Genomic DNA, 22,596 nt, shown 5'->3' on the forward strand with positions numbered 1-22,596 from the left:
CTGTGTTTGACATGCCTGACAAATTGGTGTGCCATTGCTATGAATATTGTATTCTGGGAAAACAAACCTAATCTTGCTTATACACCTACCATGTGGATGTTTGATCAGTGCCACATGAAACCAGCTATCCATAGAGAAATTTGTTGCTTGTTCTGATCAAAGAGCAGCTGTGGGTGGACACTTGTTTTAATCTGATGCTCTACCCAGTCTTGTTTGCACAATACATACTGGTAAGCGCACATCTACATGCAGCATTTAACCACACTTTGGATATCTGCACTATGGGGCACTTTCCAGTTTCACACAAGCCTACCTGAGCTCTACAGGCAGTCTTTTCTACCTTACAGCTTGTTTTAGCTCTAATATGCATTGTCAGCTGTAACACCTTATACAGAGATTCCTCGAGATACAATGACCTCAGGTAACAATATTTAACGGTCTTTTTTGGACCATTTTAACGTGAAACCAAACTGAAAATACAATGCCAGAAAACACTACATTTCACTGGTTACACCTGTTATATTGAAGTAGCAACTCCCTACTTTTTAGTGTGGTACTGGACTACTCTTTACCTATGTCAGGATTCGTTGCTCCAATGGACACCAGGTGAGGGTGGCTCCATGATGTATCCTCGGAACACTGTGTGACCCTGAAGAAGTTCCTGTCCTCCATGTATAAAGTGTTTTATAGATTCTAGCAGAGATTTCTTACTTTTATATGTACAGACTTGCATTTTCTGTATTGGTTATCTTGTGATTTTTCTTTATTCTTCCAGCGGTCAAACACTTATCCCCCTACTCTAAGTAAAATAGGCAGGGGGACACCCATTACCTGTGGTAATTCCATAATCTTTTCCAGGGGTTTGTAGGCCTAGTACTGGTCAACTTAAGTGACAAATGACTACACATAAAATACTTCTGGATCCTCAAAATTCAAGATCACAGGGAAAATGGAAACCATGTCCACATAGCCCCTTGCATCATGTGGGGCTCAGTTCCTTACCCCTGCATAGATTTAATATACTGTATAAAAGTTGACAGTAAATTATTTGTCTGCAGGACTATACACATGTAGAAGAGGCATAAAAAAAGACCAAATAACTCAAGTTTTGTCCTTGTACATTTATTAGTGAACCCTCTCAATTCAGCCACAACATTAAAAAAAATAAATGATTGCACTACCAGGTCAAGCAAAACTAGCAACTTTCATTTTAAAAAAAGTACAAATCTGTTAAAAATTTCAATCAGTATACACATATATATATAATACAATATTACTAGGTAATGTTAAATGCTACAAACCAATATTATTCCAATGGAACGGAGGAAAAGAAACACACTTTGATAGCTTCAAGAACCATTTCTATATATTAGCATTTTTTTTTTCAAATACATACATGGGAAATGAGGTAACCAGTAAATGTGCAAGTACCAAAAGCCAAAAATAAAAAGTTTATATATAGAGATATATCTATATGTATAAGCACACATATAGATATACAAATCTAACACAGAAGACACCTCCGGGACCCTGAGTAAGGGAAGCCACATCTCTGGGGGGGGAATGTTAGTGGGAGGGAAAAGTTGAGATCAATCAAGCCCAGTGTGATTATGGGGTCCAGGAGGTTAGGATGATACAGTAAACAATCCACTATATCCCACCATAGGGGTGTTTAAAATAACATATATATAGAGATTAAAAAAGTGGCATCTATGCAGCAATCACAGACATCCTAAATCAATAGGTATTACTTAAGCAGACTGATAATGAAGTGCTAAGTGCTTTACTAGAGCTTACCAGCACTTGAACTATAGTTGTGGGGTTCCTACTGAGATTAGTGGAAGAACTGTATGTATGCAATACAGTGGAGCAGAGAGGGCAGATGATGGGACAATCCCTATCCTGCTGGAGGGGACCTTGACAGAAGCCATCTCCAGCAGGTAAGGGGTTTCTGGGAGTTAGGCAGCAGATGCTGCTGTTGTCTGGTGTGAGTCTGCTGAGAAGGTTGAAGAGTTCATATATATACAGTAAGACCTTTGGTAACTTGTGTGCTGTAAAACAAGTGCTCAGTCTAGTTTCTCTGCTATAATCGCTGCTACCTTCTTCCACTAGCCCCACTGTGGCAGTTTACAGAACAAGGGTTTTATCTATTGTGAGGGGAAAGAAAATAGCAGATACAATAACGCTCCAGCATATGAACAGCTGTATTCTCCACTGTTCTCACTGCCAGCATATGGCTTGAAACCTCATGTGCTGCCATTATATAAGGCAAAAAGTGGCCAGTATCATTTGGCGGACCAGAAAACATATGAACCACATTTGGTCATGACCTATGAAAGGACAAGCAAAATGGATGAGAGATCAATGCTTTGCATGTTATATGCTAGCTGCTGAAGTCATTTGCCACTTACAATACATACATTCTGATATGTATGCAAATATAAATTATAGAATATATAATGTATATACGCACACAATTTATTTCCAGAATTGCCAGTGAGAACAGTGAAGTGATCAGTGGAGAGGAAGACATCTACAGCCAAACAGTGGCCAACCCTCTAATGTCTGTCTGTTTACCAGGGGGTTATGTCACTATGCTCACAATATGAGAGAGAGAAAAATTGTACTACTGCAGTACTTGTAAAGGGTCTGAATAAAACGACAAAAACACTGGTTACTAGCCCCAAAATAAAGAGGACTGCAAAACCACCATTCCACAGACAGATAATAGAACACTGTATTAAAGGTTATTGATTCACCAGCCTGTGATAACTTTAAACGTCTAGCATTACAACCCCAATTTACTACAGGTTACAGCAGTGGCTATTTGCATGAGGTTCTCTCTTTATAGATGTGGGGTGGATTACATCAACATAATGAAACCAGTTGTATGCAGAATTGGCCATTAACATCGTATAATATGTCCTCCAGCTATTACGCTTTAATTTACTAGAGGGCTGGTATTGTGGACTAATTTACTTTTGGTCTAGGAACACCCCATCGCACATGATCCCTGCCCGAGTGTGACCTTTACAGGCAACAAGACATTCAAATCCCAACAAACAGTTCAGGTGCCTTCTGCTTGCGAACAAGTGCACAGCAGGAATCAGCTCAGCATGATACATACCCCTATATAATGCTTGTCCCAGTCCCACCCACCCCCCTTCACGTCACTCCACAGACGGCCAAGGGTTAGCAGATACCATATTCCAAGCTGCTCAGACATGCATATTGTGAAACATTAAGACAAACTCTTTCTGCCTGACCGTTGAAACGCGCACACAGATCAGAAATGGTTGGCTGGCTCTTGTGTTGAATTCACTGCTGTTCTATCATGCAAACTTGAACTAAAACAAATACAAATCAGTAAATAAGGCAGCCGCTTGCCCATGTGCCTCTGTATTTCTGTCAACACAGAGACCCGGGTGGGTGAAATGCGGGTGTCAAGTGCAACACGCTCACTAAAACACAGCTTGGTGTGCAACAGAGTGCAATCACACACCAGCCTGCAATTGTGTGACCAGCTGCCTAACAAAATACACTGAGGAGGCATTACCAGGGCTTCTGCTACCAGAATAAACAGGCGGAGAGAACACGGCCAAAGGGCCCCTGCACCTCCAGACTGGTCCATGCAACCCATATGCTCAACAGGTTGCCAGTTTAGGAAAGAGGAAAATAGAAATAAACAGATTTCAGCAAGTTAAGCTTCATATGAAATGGCACGTGGCCATCAGACTGGTATGGCAAGAAAAAGCTGGTGTTAAAAACATAATTGTTCCCTGTATCCCTCCTGGGAGCAAAAGCTATGATTTTTCATTGGGTGCCAAGAGTTAAGGACTTCTAGTGGCCTTCCTTTAAGGTTTTCCAGCACAACTGCTTTCAGGTGGTCTGAAATGGATGGCTGGAGACACAGAAGGTGGAGGAACCTTGGAGGCAAGATTAAAGGCAAGATGAATAATACAGATATTAACACTAAATATACATTAACCTTTGACCACAGATCGGTCTGATGGCAGCAAATGACAGCAAATGATAGAAGCATAAAATCTGGTCCAATTAATTAAAAGAAATTAAAAAACTGCCCACTAGGGCATCAGTGCAAACATATTTAAATAAGCAGCTGTGACAATCCCCTCAACTAAGGGGTTGACAGAAGTTAATTTTTGCAAACAGGGAGCCCCTGGTAATGCCTCAAGGTCCCCATAGGGGGCTAGCACTGGCCACAATGACCCAGTCCTGTTAGCCTCAGCTACTCTCAGAGGAGAGAGAAATATTCTCTCAATTACAACCCAATTCATCTCTCTCACACCTAAAATCCCTCCCAATACCCACAACGGCAATACATAATGAAGGGGCATGGTTGGGAAGTATTGGGCTGTAGAGGTACTAGGATGGAGACAGTGGAATGTGTGACTCTTGACACCACCTCCAGATTCAAAGCTGCTGTGTCCTAGCCGTAAGGACAAGTGCAGGTGGAGGGGGAAGCTGAAGCATCCGAGTCAGGCAAGGAGGCTGGTTTATTTTGTGTTGATCCCTCTGGGTTTGTGCACCGGCAGGAGGCAAGAGGGCATGTTCTTGTCCTCACTCTCCATCTCTGTGAACCTCAGAGGCATCAGCCCGGCATATGGGACATGTGCGGTTGGACTGAAAGAGAAATAAAAAATGTCTATTAGTGCAGTGAATTGTCAATACAGGCTTAGAAAACTTTCTAGATTCTGTGATCTTTGCCATACTGAATCACAAGGGCATTGTACTACAGATCATCATTAAGCCGTGTCTAATTTAATCCCTTAAGTACCCAGGATGTACAGGGGTGTGGAAATTTAATAAAAAACTACTTGTCCACGGGACTAAAATGGAGCAAAATCTACTTGTCCGGGCCAATTTTCGCTTTTTACACACTCGTTTTTTCCTCCTCGCCCTAAAATAGCCATAACTACCTACTATAATGATATCTTAATTTTTCAATAACATTCTCTGAACATAAAAAAAAATTATATTATATATATATATATATATTTATTCATATTCGGTGAAGTGAAATTGAAATAGTAAAAGATAATTTTGCAAATTAAGTGGGGTTTTTTTTTATACACCATTTACCTTGTGGTTGAGCTAACGTTACTTTGATACTTTAGACCGGCCTGATTACAGCAATACCAGATTTGTATAGTTTGTCATGTTTTACTAATTAAAAAAAAATGATTCTGAACTTTTTTTGAATTTTTTTAATTGCCATTTTTTCACCCCTGTAGCGTTTAAAATATATATATTTTTCGTATACCAGGCTGTATGAGGGCTAATTTTTTGGGCCATAATCTGTTTTTTGTATCTGTACCATTTAGGTATTGATCTGACTGTTTAATCGCTTTTTAACTTTTCTGGGATATTATAAAAATGGCAATTCTGTGGTTTGACATCTCTTTTTTTTTTTTACATTTACGTCATTTACCGTACGGGATACATAATGTTATATTTTAATAGTTCGTACAATTGTGCACGCAGCGATACTAAATATGTTTATTTTTATTATGTTTACATGTTTTATACAGGAAAAGGGGGTGATTTGAACTTTTAACATGGAAGGGGTTAATGTGTGTCTATAATTTAAAAAAAATTTTTTTTTAACACTATTAGACTTTTAGGAGGAATCAGATTTCTCATACAGATCAATAGAGTTTTATTGAACTCCATTGATTTGTGTGCTCTGCGATCCATTGATAGAGCCTGGTCCAGCCAAGATCTATCAATGACAGAGCTGGGACACCAGGGAAGCAGAAGTAGGCTAGCCCACCAGGGAGCATTAACATGTCCCTTTAGACGCCGCTGTCAGCTTTGACAGAGGTGATCTAAAGGGTTATTACCGGCGGCCCCCTGCTACTGAGAACAGCTGGGGGCTGCAGAGTATGGAGCGGGAAGGAGTTCGCAGCCCTCTCCATACACCCTGAGCGCCGCTGCGCTTGTCAGGTTCGGCCCTGCCTGCCCGAAGCCGGAAAAATTCACCTGCCCGGCACCCCTTGAACTGCATGTCCCGGGCGTCGGGCGATAGGAATTCAACATTCCCCGTGGGAATTCTGGTTCCCGACGGGCAGAGACTGGACCGGGATGCCTGCTTACCCACCCATGTCAATTCAGATTGGCATCCCCATCAGATTGATCCCCATCAATACAGATCGGCGATTCTGGGTCAATCGGGTCCCGGGAAAAAAAGGGGGATAGGTGCCGTCTCAGACGGCACTTTCATCCTTTAGCAGCAGACTGAGGTGGCACTGGTACCACCTCACGATAGTCCTGATTCGTCTGAAGTTATCGGCCAACAAATCAGTACTCCTGCTATGGGCGAGTCCCTAACGGAACCCACTCCGCCCCTATTCTGGAGGGTGAGTGCCGACGCCAGGAGTCCTCACCTGGACCTGGGACCCCCGGCAACTGGGCCCCAGGAGCAGAGACAGCGGCAGAGTCAGGCAGGATCCGGCAGAACAGCAGCAGGTGGTAAGGCTGTGGTTCCTGCTGTTGCCTAGCAACAACTCCCAGCATGCACAAAAGGGCATGCTGGGAGTTGTTATGCAACAGCAGAAGGCACAACTACAACTCCCAGCATGACTTTTGGTAGTTTGTGCATGCTGGGGGTTGTAGTTATGCAACAGCCGAAGGCAAATTTTTTCCATGCAGCCTCCAGCTGTTGCATAACTACAACCCCCAGCATGCACTGACAGCCAAAGAGCATGCTGGGAGTTGCAGTAGTGTGCCTCCAACTGTTGCATAACTACAAGTCCCAGCATGCCCTTCGGCTGTAAGTGCATGCTGAGTTGTAGTTTTGCAATAGCTGAAGGCACACTGGTTGTGAAACACTGAGTTAAAGGGGTATTCCAGGCCAAAACTTTTTTTTTATATATCAACTGGCTCCGGAAAGTTAAACAGATTTGTAAATTACTTCTTTAAAAAAATCTTAATCCTTACAATAGTTATTAGCTTCTGAAGTTGAGTTGTTGTTTTCTGTCTAACTGCTCTCTGATGACTCACGTCCCGGGAGCTGTCCAGTTCCTATGGGGATATTCTCCCATCATGCACAGCTCCCGGGATGTGACATCCATTGAGAAGTTAGACAGAAAACTTCAGAAGCTAATAAAAAAAAAAAAAAAGGTTTTGCCTGGAATACCCCTTTAAGTAACAAACTGTGTTTTGCAACCAGTGTGCCTCCAGCTGTTGCATAACTACAACCCCCAGCATGCACGGACCGCCAAAGGGCATGCTGGGCGTTGTTTTGCAACAGCTGAAGGGAATTATGCAAGTATTGACAAAAATTTACCACTAACAAAGTAGAATATGTCACACAAAAAAAAAAAAAAATTATAATATCGGAATCAATGAAAAGTTAAAAAGCATCCCAGAGTTATTAATGCTTAAAGTGGTCAGATTTGCAAAAAAATGCTCTGGCCCTTAAGGTGAAAATGGGCTGGGTCCTTAAGGGGTTAATAAATGGAAGCCATGATGCAAATGTGAACAGTTCTAAACACATAAGGCTTCTCTCCACAGCTACTGTATAGTTTTGTACCTCCCTCTAGAACTGACCACTAATCTGAAGCCATGATTTCTTGGGGTCGCTAGCAGATAAAGTCTTTTTACCCCAGGCTGCTTTAAAAATTATCAACAACTCCCTGGCTCTGCCATTTGTATGTTCCCCACTGGTTAGCGATACCTGCATTGAAGGGCAACACAGAGGTAGGTCACTGCCAAGGCCAGAAATTGGCTGAGCGGGCATTTCTTAGGTCAGCCAATCTAATTTAAAACAGTATCGTGTCATCACGTTATCAGAGTTCTATGGGGAAGTACTCTGTGAACCATGTTTTTCCATCAGGAAACAGACCGGAGTGTCAGGCAGCAATTCTGTTCCATAATGAAAAACAATGCTTCCGATGAAGGATACAGCTAAACTGTTTCCGAAATGTATTGAAGGCATTGTGGACCATCGAAGCCACTGTAGTGATGTTACTACCCACCGCTAACAACATCAATTGATTTGGAAGTTGGCTGCAGCCTGGTTGAGACACCGCCGGCCGGAGGTGTTCTCCCAATGCAAACTCTCTCAGAACGAAACAGGAGACCCGGAACACCACACTCAAGCACTACAGCGGGATTACTACAGTAGCGCTATGCACAATTAACCCCTTAAGGACCCAGCCAATTTTCACTGTAGGACACGGCCATTTTATGAACATCTGACCACCGTCACTTTAAACATTAAAGGAGTAGTCCAGTGGTGATTCAGTGGTGAGCAACTTATCCCCTATCCTAAGGATAGGGGATAAGTTGCAGATCGCGGGTGGTCCGACCCCTGGGGCCCCCCGCGATCTCCTGTACGGAGCCCCGACAGCCTGCTGGAAGGGGGCGTGTCGACCTCCGCACGAGGCGGCGGCCGACACGCCCCCCTCAATACAACTCTATGGCAGAGCCGAAGCGCTGCCTTCGGCAATCTCCGGCTCTGCCATAGAGATGTATTGAGGGGGCGTGTCGGCCGCCGCCTCGTGCGGGGGTCGACACCCGCTATCTCGGCGGAGAGCCGGGGCCCCGTACAGAGAGATCGCAGGGGGCCCCAGCGGTCGGACCCCCCGCGATCTCAAACTTATCCCCTATCCTTAGGATAGGGGATAAGTTTTTCACCACTGGACTACCCCTTTAATAACTCTGGAATGCTATTACAACTGGGGAATGCTTTTACCTTTCATTCTGATTCCGAGACTGTTTTTGCGTGACATATGCTACTTTATGTTAGTGGTAAAATTTTGTCGATACTTGCATAATTTCTTGGCCAAAAATTCCAAAATTTTATGAAAAAATTGAAAATTTTGCATTTTTTTTTTACTTTGAAGCTCTCTGCTTATAAGGAAAATTAATATTCCAAATAAATTATATATTGATTCACATATACAATATGTCTACTTGTTTCCATCATAAAGTGGACATGTTTTTACTTTTGGAAGACACCAGAGGGCTTCAAAAGTACAGCAGCAATTTTCCACAAAATTTTAAAAATCTAAATTTTTCAGGGACCAGTTCTGTTTTGAAGTGGATTTGAAGGGCCTTCTTATTAGAAATACCCCACAAATGGCCCCATTATAAAAACTGCACCCCTCAAAGTATTCAAAATGACATTCAAAAGGTTTGTTAACCCTTTAGGTGTTTCACAGGAATAGCAGCAAATTGAAGGAGAAAATTCTAAATCTTCATTTTTTTACACTCATGTTCTTGTAGACCCAGTTATTGAATTTTTACAAGGGGTAAAAGGAGAGAAATCTTCCTAAAATGTGTAACCCAATTTCTCTCGAGTAAGGAAATACCTCATATGTGTATGTCAAGTGTTCGGTGGGCGCAGTAGAGGGCTCAAAAGGGAAGGAGAGACAGTGGGATTTTGGAGAGTGAGTTTTTCTGAAATGGTTTTTGGGGGGCATGTCACATTTCAGAAGCCCCTATGATGCCAGAACAGCAAAAAAAAAAAAAAACACATGGCATACTATTTTGGAAACTACACCCCTAAAGGCACGTAACAAGAGGTCCAGTGAGCCTTAACACCCCACAGGCGTTTGACGACTTTTCGTTAAAGTTTGATGTGAAAATTATTTTTTTCACTAAAATGCTAGTTTTCCCTCAAATTTTTAAATTTTACAAGGGGTAATAGGACAAAATGCCCCCCAAAATTTGAAACCCCATCTCATCTGAGTATGGAAATACCCCATGTGTGGACGTCAAGTGCTCTGCTGGCGCACTACAATGCTCAGAAGAGAAGGAGCGCCATTGAGCTTTTGGGAAAAAATTGTTTGGAATGGAAGTCAGGGACCATGTGCGTTTACAAAGCCCCCCGTGGTGCCAGAACAGTGGACCCCCCACATGTGACCCTATTTTGGAAACTACACCCCTCACAGAATTTAATAAGGGGTGCAGTGAGTATTTACACCCCACTGGCGTTTGACAGATCTTTGGAACAGTGGGCTGTGCAAATGAAATATTACATTTTTCATTTTCACGGACCACTGTTCCAAAAATCTGCCAGACCCCTGTGGGCGTAAATGCTCACTGTACCCCTTATTACATTACGTGAGGGGTGTAGTTTCCAAAATAGGGTCACATGTGGGTATTTTTTTGAGTTTATGTCAGAACCGCTGTAAAATCGGCCAACCCTGTGCAAATCACCAATTTAGGCCTCAAATGTACATGCCTGAGCCTTGTTGTGCGCCCGCAGAGCATTTTACGCCCACATATGGGGTATTTCTGTACTCAGGAGAAATTGCGTTACAAATTTTGGGGGTCTTTTTTTCCTTTTAACGCTTGTGAAAATAGAAAGTATGGGGCAACACCAGCATGTTAGTGTAAATTTTTTTATTTTTTTACACTAACAAGCTGGTGTAGACCCCAACTTTTCCTTTTCATAAGGGGTAAATGGAGAAAAAGTCCCCCAAAATTTGTAGTGCAATTTCTCCCAAGTACGGAGATACCCCATATGTGGCCCTAAACTGTTTCCTCAAAAAAATACGACAGGGCTCCGAAGCGAGAGAGCTCCATGCGCATTTGAGGACTAAATTAGGGATTGCATAGGGGTGGACATATGGGTATTCTACGCCAGTGATTCCCAAACAGGGTGCCTCCAGCTGTTGCTAAATTTCCAGCATGCCTGGACAGTCAGTGGCTGTCCGGAAATTCTGGGAGTTGATGTTTTGCAACAGCTGGAGGCTCCGGTTTGGAAACACTGCCATACAATACGTGCCCTTTATTTATTTTGTGTTAGTGTAATGTAGTGTTTTTAGTGTACATTCGCACTGGCGTGTTACGGTGAGTTTCCCGCTAGGAGTTTACACTGCGGTGAAAAATTTGCCGCAGCCCAAACTTGAAGCAGGAAACTTACTGTAAGCCTGCCCGTGTGAATGTACCCTGTACGTTCACATTGGGGGGGGGGTGCCTCCAGCTGTTGCAAAACTACAACTCCCAGCATGTACTAATCACCGAAGCGCATGCTGGGAGATTTAGTTATGCAATAGCTGGAGGTACGCAACTACAACTCCCAGCATGCCGAGACAGCTGATTGCTGTTTGGACATGCTGGGATTTGCAGTTTTGCAACATCTGGAGGTGTACAGTTTTAGAGAACACTGCAAGGTGATCTCCAAACTGTGGTCCTCCAGCTGTTGCAAAACTACAAATTCCAGCATGCCCTGACAGCAAACAGTTGTTTGGGCATGCTGGGAGTTGTAGTTTTGCAACAGCTGGAGGGCTACAGTTAGAGACCACTGTATAATGGTCTCAAACTGTACCCTCCAGATGTTGCTAGGCAACTCACCGGCTTCCGTCGGATCCAACCGCACGTCATCGCCGCCCGCCGATCTCCGTCGCCCGCAGCCTCCGTCGCCCACCCGGATCGGTAAGTGGATCTTCGGCACCGGTCTCCTTTCGTTCCCCGTTCTGCCCCACCTATTGTGGGTGGGCAGGACGGGGAAAACGAAAGTTAACCCCCCCCCCACCTGCTATTGGTGGTCGCGTCTAGACCACCAATAGCAGGGATAGGAGGGGTGGCACCCCTGCCACCTCACTTCTATGCCTTCAGGGGGATCGTGGGTGTCTTAGACAACCGCCATCCCCCTTATATTCCGGGTCACTATAGACCTGTAATGACCCGGAATTGTGCAAATCGCAAGTGTGAATTCACTTGCGATTTGCTGCGATCGCCGACATGGGGGGGGTCTAATGATTTCAGCAGGCATCCCGGTCCGATCCCCGCCCGGTGCGCGGCAGGGGCCGGAATTCTCCATGACATGCGCGTACGTCATGGGTCCTTAAGTACCAGGGTATCATGATGTACGCGTACGTCAAGGGTCCTTAAGGGGTTAAGAGAACGAGCGACAACCACCACATGCACAGAATAGTGCGGCTATAAAAGTATTTTACACTAGGTCTTTTAGGTTTCCAATTTTTTTGTGTGCAGTTAATAAGCAGGTCTTTTCTGTTTCGCACCACAGCATTGCATTCATTAAGTACGTGCGCTGTCATACGCTGCACCAAGCAAATACCATAAAAGACCTGCACTTATATTGTGTACCAGGTACAAACTAACAGTTGATGTAAACATATTAGCAATTCAAGTTTATTTAGTGAGTACTAATTTCATGCTATTTTTTTTTCTATAGCCATCATTTGATTACTCCCGATCTACAGTATTATTGAGAATTGTCACTTTACTACAGGTATGCTTAAATAACTACTAATAGATAGCGACACATTATTCAATACACATAGTTAAGTCCCTCTCAGCACAGATTAATCGGTCCATTGGATATCAACAGGGCAATATTCAAATGAAAGTTTACCCTAGCTAGGAGTCCTGTTATACTAATATAATCAAACATATTGTTTAGGATAAACCTTTGAACCAACACTAAACATGATCAGGTTTTCACTATGTAAGAAAATGTAAGTTCTCTGCAAAAAAAACAAAAAACTAAAAAGTATATTAGAAAGTTGTATGGCATATGAAAAAAATGATGGTTATATCACAACTGAGAAGAATAATGCAAGGGCACATACCTTGAGCCATTTATCAACACATTTTGCGTGGAACTCATGGTTACAAGGTAACACTCTGAGTAGCTGCCGACTTTCAAAATCACTAAAACACACCACACACCTGGAAGTAAAACAGGAAATATAGTTTTTATTTATTTTTTTATCAGAAAGCAATTTAACAAATCTTTGGTATTAGGTATTACAATATTTTATTCTACACCTAGTAAATCAAGTTTTCCTGTATTGGAGATAGTTTTATCTATTGCTAGGGTTATTTACAGAAGAGAACCAACTAGACCTATCATACATAGCCTGCAGCAACACGGTATCAAGTTGCCTCTGACAATCAAATTAAACTGGTAAACCTATTTCCTAAGATGATTTAAAGGGGTACTCTCAAGGGAAAACATTTTTTTCAAATCAACAGGTGACAAAGTTAAACAGATAATTGTAATTTACTTCTATTTAATTTTACTACTTAGCAGCTGTATGCTTCCAAGAAAGTTGTGTAGTTCTTTTCAGTCTGACCACAACTCTCTCTGCTGACACTTCTGTCCGAGTCAGGAACTGTCCAGAGCAGCAGAGGTTTGCTATGCTCTGGACAGTTCCTGACACGGACAGTGGTGTAAGCAGAGAGCACTGTGGCCAGACTCAAAATAACTACACAACTTCCTCTGGAGCATACAGCAGCTGATAAGCACAAGAAAGCTAAAGATTTTTTTTTATATAATTTACAAATCTGTATAATTTTTTTGGCACCAGTTGATTTAAAAAAACTTCTCTCCAGGGTAGCCCTTTAACCCCTTAAGGAATACAACTTTGCTTGAGCTTTTTCCTAAAACCAAAATGGTCTTGTTTTACCCAAAACAACCAATCAAAGCTCAGATTTCATATCTTATCGATTCCTGCTAAAATGAAAGCTGAGCTGTGACTGGTTGTTGTGGGCAACAAAGACAGCTTTGATTTCAGGCAGATTGATAAATCTGGGCCAGTAACTATATTCTTTTAATACATTAATGAGTGAAGGATACAGCCAATTTTCATTTTTTGCACTCTTATTTGATCCTCCCTACAATTCAATAGCCATAACATTTATTTTTCTATCCACAGACCCAAATGAGGGGTTGTTTTTTGTGCAGTAAATTGTACTTTGTAATGAAACCTTTTATATTACCATAAAATATACGGCACAACCATAAAATATTTTATGGTAACTCTTGGCCACCAGGGGCCGTGGCATCAAGTCTCCAGTCCTGGAAACCTGAAAAAGCGCCCTATTCTGACTACCAATAACTTTCATTTTTCCGTATAGAGGGCTGAAATTGGGCTATTTTTTTTTTTTTTGCACCATCATCTGTAGTTTCTATCAGCACCATTTTTGTTCTGATGGAACTTTTTGTCCACTTTTTTCATGTGATGCGACCAAAAATCTGTAATTCTGGCCTTTGTTTTTTTTTTTACACTATGGGGATACTATATGTATTGTTCAGTACTATGCCTGTAAAATTATTTGGTTTAACAGACTTAAAAGGGAATGTGTCACCAAATGTGATAATTTTTTCACATTTTTAAAATATTTTGGGAAATATTAATTATTTTTTTTTACTTGTAACGCAATATGAAAAATTAAACAACAACTTGTCATATCTCCCACTATTGACCAGCAGAGGGAACTAACATGAGGAATCTGGTGAAAGCAAGCAACTTGTCTGGCTGCTGCAAAATAGACATCGCCTGTCTACCTTCCTCATCTGTCTATGTGTAAAAAGAGAGGTGGGAGGGGTGTTTTGTAGTTTTTTTTTCAATTCCACCATTTTGTTGTTGTCTGGAGAGTGGTAAAGGACAGACTAGATGTCTCGATAGGTCACTGCTCCCCAGGGACTTAAAGAAAATTGTGCTGGCTCCCCCTTTCATTCCACCTAGCCTGTGGTATGCACATGTGCAGTAAGCAGCCCATACTTTTCAATGAGACACTGTCAACTTCCCTATGGCCTATGCCTGCCATAAAGCAACTGTGTAGGGGTTGTGAAGTGACACACCACAAAGAGGCTACAGTAATGGCAGCCCCCAGTACACACTTTATTAATAAATAACATTAAAACTACATTGTCCTAAAACTAAATACATAAATGAAATGTTTTTTCTTGATAAAATAATTTTATAAAAAAAAAAAAAATGGTGACACATTCCCTTTAATAGTATATAAAGCCTAATCATGTAATTATATATATCTACATACATACATATTATTAGATATATTACAATAATGGTCTTCATAGCTGCTGTGACAATCTTTAGTGACAATTACTCACAGGGTTTGCTCAGATTGGTGGCTTTCAAGGTTGAAGCGGTAAGATGGAAGCTGCTCTATGTTGGCTTTGGTGAGGCCACGCGGCTTTGCTTCTCCTAATCGCTCAGCTAAGTTAAGCAGTGCCTGCATTAGAAAAGACAAAAGAAGAGCATGGGTTTTCTAAAATTACAGGCTGGAAAAGCATGAGCTACATTAGGAAATATGTTGGCCAAAACTAACCTCATAGTTCTCCATTTCCACATCATCCACATCCAAATCCAGGCTGATTGCTGGCCCCACAGAAGTGGGGGATACAGGAAGCATGGAACTGCAAGAAGATCAGGTAAACTCAGAAAAAGAAATGATCTGTGCAAATGACTACTAATAAATATATCGTAAGACACTTACAGGAAGTAGGGTAGGAAACTAGGATAATATGAAGGAGGCAGTGTGGGAGGCGGCAGTGGTTGCTGTAGGCGATACCGCTGAGTATTTAGTCGCCGTGGCATCAGATGAGCGTATGGCTATAGTAATAAAGGAAAAAACCCACAATCATGAAACAGAAAATGCAATTTAGTAATATCTATTTTAAGACTGTACCTTAAATCATGTTGATTAGAGCTATATGCATAAAATATAAAATTCATAGAGAATCACCAATTAGGCTCAGATAGCATCAAAACTTTATTTTACTTAGATACAAAAGGATGTACAAAAAATTGCTGGGATAGGGGGGGGGGTGAAGATACAGGTGAGTGCCTACACTAGAGACCCTACCTATCTAGGTGGGGGATCTCCTAATGCCAAGTGTGGGTAGGGACGGGGAACAAAAGTAGACAATATAAGTCAGTAGACCTCTCTTGCCAGCCATAGGCAAGAGACGTCTACTGACTTGTGTAATTATAACACTGATCTATGCTATGGCATAGCATTGATCAGTGTCTGCAATCAAGGTATTGCATGTTATAGTCCCCTATGCAAAACATTGCAAAAAATATATAAAAAATAAAGTGTAAAAGAAAGTTAGAGTGTGATTTAACCCCTTCCCTAATAAAAGTTTGAATCGCCACCTTTTCCCATTTAAAAAACAAAAACCTGTGTAAATTAAAATATATATACACATATGTGGTATCCCCGCGTGCATAAATGTCCGAACTATAAAAACATATTGTTAATTAAACCACACGATCAATGGCGTACACGTAAAAAAAATCCAAAATCCAAAATAGCGTATTTTTGGTCCCATTTTATACTATTAAAAAATTAATAAAAAAAAAAAAAACATTAAAAAAGTCCAAGCAAAACAAAAAATGGTACCGATAAAAACTTCAGATCACGGCGCAAAAAATTTGCCCTCAGACCATCCCTTATACGGAAAAATAAAAAAGTTATAAGGGTCAGAAGAGGACATTTTTAAACATTAATTTTGGTATATGTAGTTATAATTTTTTTTTTTTTGTAGTAAAATAAAATCAGTTCCTATGGGAAACTTACCACTGGAAAGGACAGCTCCTGGTGGAGTGCATCATGGGAGAGGTAATGCATGGGCACTGAATGGGGCAATGTAGGCACAGGGTGAGAGTGGTGGAATGGGAAGTTGCCCATGTGATGTTGGTCCCCTCGAAGATCCAACTCATTGTCTATCCTTTGCAGTGGCTATTAAAATGTTTAAGATAAAAAAAAATAAAAACATTAACAAAAAAGATCCCAAATTATTTAGTCACTGCTGTAATTTTGGAGGTAATTTTGCATTTTTAAAGGACACCCTCTGCACACATCATAAATCCAATATAATCTAACTGTGGTTTACAAAGCTGATTTAAACTCCCATACAAATATTAAATAAAAATAGTGCCAAAGATGAGTTCTTATGTGAAGCAGGTAGAGGCCGACATTTAATACGTAAACATTAAACGTCTGCAAGAGTGGACATCACACTTAGCAGTGTCAGAGAAATTACCATATACCAGGTGAGCACTAGATGTGTACAGGCCAAGAAAGTGAGGACATTAAAAAGGAAAACTGTAAGCTTGCTTCCCCCGCACTAACCAGCGACACTGGCTGGTAGTGCGGGGGCGCTGATCAGTTTGATGCCTACCGTGCCCGGATCTGTCCCGCCATAATCTCGTTTTTCTGCATATGCTAATTAGGTGCTAACTGGCACAGGCCGGGGTTACTGGCACTCTGACGTCAGCGTCGCTGGCCACAGCACCGCTCATCAATATTCATCCCCTCCCTTTTCTCCCCGCTCTGTAATGAAGAGGGAGAGGCGGAGGGAGGGGAGGAATATTGATGAGCTGGGCGGTGCTGCGGCCAGCAGCGCTGAAATCAGAGTGCCAGTTACCTCGCCTGTGCCAGTTAGCACCTAATTAGCATATACAGAAAAACAAAGATTTTGGCCGAACGGTGGGACAGATCCAGGCACTGTAGGCATCAAACTGATCAGCGTCCCCCACACTATCAGCCAGTACCAATTGTTAGTGTGGGGGGAGCAAGCTGAAAGTTTTCCTTTAGGGTCTATTCACACGTATAATATTCTGCGCAGCTTTGATGCACAGGATTTCATGCTGTGTTCAGTAATTCAGTTTACATTGAAATCTGCAGCAGAAAATCCTGCGCATCAAATCTGCGTAGAATACAGTACATGTGAATAGATCATAAAAGTAGTATGTTAATTTAATCAATTGGCCACCATATATGGAACATATGAATATGCAAGAGCTTAAAAGGGCCACTGTCATTAAAAACAACATTTGACATAATGCTCAAAAGTTGCGATTGCATCAATACTTGCTCCTGCTGTGATCACAAGTTATTAGCCGGGGAAGCAGGCAGAATGGCGCTCCACTCCCCAGCTGGCAGGAAGATCGATCTTTTCTCTACATAGACTTCTACTTTGTCCAGTGGATCCACCTGCTGTTTTTTCGTTCTTCTGCTCCCAAACACTCCATTGCTTACAGATTTTTCTACCCCATGTGGATTTGTTAAAATGACTATTTTGCTGCAAATGTAATATTCTGCAGATTTTCTCCATACGAAATACAGATGGAAAAACCTCAGCAGATCAGCTTTGTGTACATATATACAGATAACCTACAGCAGTTATAGTTTACATCTGTGCAGACATCAAAATGGCAGTGCACAGTGGTCTTGAAATAAACCTTACAATAAATACACCTAATTTATCTTTAAAAAAAAAAAGAAAAAAAAAGGTTTAAATAAATTTGAACTTATCTAGAAGAAAAAAAAAAAAAAGATATTCCCAGCTTTACAAGTGCCATACTGTTATAAATTTGCGTAAAGCCTTTAAAAAATAAAATGTTTAAAAGGAGTACTACACTGGAAAATATATTTTTTAATCAACTGGTGCCAGAAAGTTAAACAGATTTGTAAATTACTTCTATTAAAAAAATCTTAATAGCTGATCAGTACTGGAAGGATTATGAAACACAGGAAGTTATTTTCTTTTTGAATTTGCTCTCTGCTGACACCTCTGTCCATTTTAGGATCTGTCCAGAGGAGAGGGTTTTCAATGGGGATTTGGCTCCTACTCTGGACAGTTCCTGACATGGACAGAGGTGTCAGCAGAGAGCACTGTGGTCAGGCAGAAAGGAAATTCAAAAAGAAAAGAATTTCTTGTGGCTCATACAGCAGCTGATAAGTACTGGAAGGATTAAGATTTTTTTAACAGAAGTAATTTACAAATCTGTTTAACTTTCTGGCACCAGTTGATTAAAAAAAAAAAAAAAAAAAAGAAAAAAAAAGTGGAGTACCCCTTTAATGCCTTTATGAGATTACTCTATTGGGACATTTACATATGTCCCCATACTCTATATGGAAAATGCATTTCTGGAACTTATTAGGAGACACAGATGGCAAAAGCTTCTTTATTTAATTGTTTTGCTCTGTGAAATTTCTGTGCAAGAGCAGATTTTCATTGTTCCTTTTTATCCATTTTTTTTCACTCAATGACAATTGCTATAAAATATAGCTCTACAAATGATACCTTATATCTGGATTAAGAGACTAAAGAATACCCAGGATCTTACTTCTTTTAAAAGACACCAGGGCTATCACATGTAAGGGGGGAAGACTCCATGTAAACAGAGAAAGGATTTTAAACAGCTCTAGGTATACATTCTACTAAAAGAATCGATGGTAAACTGTATACCATGTGCAATTTTCCACAGGGGCTTAACAAGCAAGTTTAATCAAAAATGTATGTATCATATTGTTATCTTGGCACTTACCATTCTCTGTGGTTGCACGGTAACAAATGGGGTAAGAGAGGCCATATGGGGTGGCTGGTGTGGTGGCAGCGGTGGATGAGGATGCAAAATGTAATGATCGCTGGAAAGAAGAGGAGGAAATGGCTGGTACGATACAGGAAGCTGCTGCACGGTGCACCCAGGGATGAGCTTAAAAGAAAAAGAGATAAGGTCTACTACGCTTAAAATTAGAAGTGTAATTATACTAAAAGTCAATATAAAAACAAAAAACCCTCGAAAAACAGTAAAGTGATCTGTGTCGAATGCATGTGTTTTGGCTCCAGCAGAAAGGAGAAGTATAAGCCCTTCCTTTAGATTTCCCATGACTTCTCAATCCACTCCCGTCTTTGGCTCAAAAACTGCTGTGACAATTTCCCCCCCCCCCCCCAAAAAAAACAACTGCTGTGTGGACATGTGCAAGGAACCTTTTGTATGCACTCACTGAAACCTGTATAATGTGCACTAGATGAAATATGTATACAATTGTTTAAACATGCTGGTCTACTAATTTATACAATCTTCCCCAGATCACATAATCTATCAGAATTTCACATTACTAAAGAATATTTTAGCCAGATTAAATTCGAAGTGTACTCAGTATAACAGAGATATGAGAGTCTGCAAGTTAATGGGTATTCTGTACACAGACATTTATGACATATTTGGAGAGCCCAACTTAATGACCAGTCAGTAGACAGGAACTTCATATTTTTGAATTTTTAAAGCAAGAAAACTTAAGTGCACATGTAATTATAAAAAAATGTTCACATGTCCTAGGTTTATGTTTAGTCGCAAAGAGCAAAATGGCGAGTACCTACTAAGCATGCTCCAACATTTGGTCTCCAAGAGAACAATCTTAATTGAACTGGGTAGAGATGAGTGAAGTTAGTGATTCGATTCGTCACGAACCTCGCGGCTCGGCAGTTGATGACTTTTCCTGCATAAATGAGTTCAGCTTTCAGGTGCTCCGGTGGGCTGGAGACTCTCTCCTAGGAATGTATCCCTTTTCCAGCCACCAGAGCACCTGAAACCTGAACTAATTCATGCAGGCTAAGGCTGTTTTCACACTGTGAAAGAGTTCAGTTTAGGAACTTACGCCAGAAGTTCCGTCACTATATCTGCGAAACCCGGCCGTTACAAAACCCCTGCATTGCAGCCTATGGGGTTTTGTAACTGCCCGTTTGCACCAACATATGCCCGGAATTCATTATGGGCGTTATATAGTGACGGGACATCATGGCGGAAAAATTACTGCATGCAGTCCCAGCTTCCGCCTGCGTCCCAGCTGATCGGAACATTGCGATTTTATCGCGATGTCCCGATAAGCCCGACTGAACTGCCGGGAACCGTTTACTTTCGTTTTGGGTGCCGATCGGTGCCGCACGCTGTTAGCCCGGGACAGACCCGGTGTGATGCGGGGTCACGGCGTGACCCCGTTTTTCACACCGGGACCGGGCTTAGGGCGTACAGGTACGCCCCAAGTCCTTAAGAGGTTAATCTACGGAGCAGCAGACAAAGATTGTTACTAGCTGGGGAGTAAAGAGCAATGCCACAGATTTCTCCGAATTGGTATGGGTCTTAGCACTGAGACCTGGACTGATTAAAACTTTTGTGACAGTGACAAGTGACAGTGGCAAGTGACAGTGCCCATTTAAATTGTTTTTGTATTTGCAAAACCACCATGTCTAGCTTAAAGGACAACTGCAGTGCAATATACACTTATCCCCTATCTACAAGATAGGGGATAAGTGTTTGATCGCAGGGGGTCCGACCGCTGGGACCCCCCCACGATCTCCTGTACGGGGCCGCGGCTCTCCCCTGCATGGGGCGTGCCTGCTGCAGCATGACGTTGTGGCCGGCACGCCTCCTCCATGCATCTCTATGGGAGAGGCGGGGAGGCAGTGTTCGTGCCTCCCCGGCTCCCCCATAGAACTGTATGGGGAGGGGGTCAACGCTACGCGCCTTTGCGCTCACTATGAGCGCTAATGGTGGCGCCCCGTTAGGGAGAGAGATCTCGGGGTGGTCCCAGCGATCAAAAACTTATGCCCTATCTTGTAGATAGGGGATAAGTGTATATTGCGCTGCATTTGTCCTTTAAAGAATGCAGATTCAGTGTCTAACTTACTGATCCAGCACTCAAATCTGCTTCCTAGGGTAAGACCAAGCATGGCTGGGTTTATGCCAAGCAAAATCCATGTTTTACAACATGCAAATTGGCTCAATTCACCATGGATTTCACACCTGCTGAAAATAGTGAAGTCTGTAATGAAAGTCTTTGGTTTTTGCATAACAAGTGTATTCTCCATGAAATAACAGTTCTGAAGCATCTTATACTATAATGGTATTGTGGCATACCAGTTATTTATCATGAAAATTCATGAAGAAACTGACAACTTTGTTATACCATTCCCCGTGACAAAGGGGCAAAGACTGTCTTGTCGTGTTGAACAATAAAGGTCAATGTGAACCAAGAAGAGGGAGCACATCTGAAAATGAGTACTTGGATTACGGGCGCTTCTCCCCCTTAGTAGGTAATGGTAGGCTTAGACGTGAAGTTCCATATAAAAGAAGGTTTATTGCAACATAAAGGTTTCGAGTCCTTGTGCCGGACTCTTCATCAGGCATATACAAACCAATAAAACAAACATTTAAAAAGCCACACACGGTCTGCTTTAGTATGTGCCGTCTTTTGGTATATTTGGCATATTCTGCTATACATATAGAAATCAACCCTGCTCTAACACTATATTGTAGTCGGCTACCTATTAACTAACTCAGCCCTTGTTAACAATTAGAGATGGATTATAACTGTCATTACTGTATATATTCACCCACCCATGAACATTAGATATAACCTGTTATTAATGTTCCTTCCGCCGCAGTCTTTTTTCAGCCCCGTCATCTCTGCAATCACTCTGAGACCGTAAGCGCTTGCACTGTGTGCGGCGCATTGGTTCCATTCATAAATTCTAGTTTACTATGTATCGCCACACGCTACTTTGTTTACAAGTGTAACTGAATGGCGCATGCGCAGATTAGGTATACTGGCGTTACGGAAAGCAGGCATGAATAGAAAGTTAATAGGAGCATCAAGCGCTGCCTAACACTCAAATATGGGAATATTTCACAAGTTTTAATTAGGGAACTAAGTGTTCCTTATAATACATATGTTCAACATGGTATTCTTGCATTTTTGTAATTTTATTGTCATGTTTTATGTGAACTTTCACACGGAACAAGTGTGTTCCTGGGTCTTTTTAAATGTTTGTTTTATTGGTTTGTATATGCCTGATGAGGAGTCCGGCACAAGGACTCGAAACCTTTGTGTTGCAATAAACCTTCTTTTATATGGAACTTCACGTCTAAGCCTACCATTACCTACTAAGGGGAAGAAGCGCCCGTAATGCAAGTCCTCATTTTCAGATGCGCTCCCTCTTCTTGGTTCACATTGACCTTTATTGTTCCGCTTGTGCTGAGCAACCAGTTTGCT

General features: G+C 41.7%; 1 protein-coding gene across 2 annotated transcripts in view; it reads right to left on the reverse strand.

Moving 5' to 3' along the window:
- Window positions 1–1,097: 1,097 nt before the first annotated feature.
- Window positions 1,098–22,596, reverse strand: part of RNF44 (ring finger protein 44) — a 47,486-nt gene continuing 25,987 nt past the window's right edge. For both annotated transcript variants that reach the window (XM_056574707.1, XM_056574706.1), the window contains exons 5-11: window positions 19,089–19,256; window positions 16,333–16,494; window positions 15,247–15,362; window positions 15,079–15,166; window positions 14,861–14,982; window positions 12,570–12,669; window positions 1,098–4,644 (exon numbers count right to left, since the gene is read on the reverse strand). In XM_056574707.1, the coding sequence (XP_056430682.1) occupies window positions 4,582–4,644; window positions 12,570–12,669; window positions 14,861–14,982; window positions 15,079–15,166; window positions 15,247–15,362; window positions 16,333–16,494; window positions 19,089–19,256 (819 nt within the window). In that variant the 3' untranslated portion in view covers window positions 1,098–4,581. The remainder of the gene's footprint in view (window positions 4,645–12,569; window positions 12,670–14,860; window positions 14,983–15,078; window positions 15,167–15,246; window positions 15,363–16,332; window positions 16,495–19,088; window positions 19,257–22,596) is intronic.

Source organism: Hyla sarda, chromosome 4 (genome assembly GCF_029499605.1).
Source record: "Hyla sarda isolate aHylSar1 chromosome 4, aHylSar1.hap1, whole genome shotgun sequence".
NCBI lineage: Eukaryota > Metazoa > Chordata > Amphibia > Anura > Hylidae > Hyla > Hyla sarda.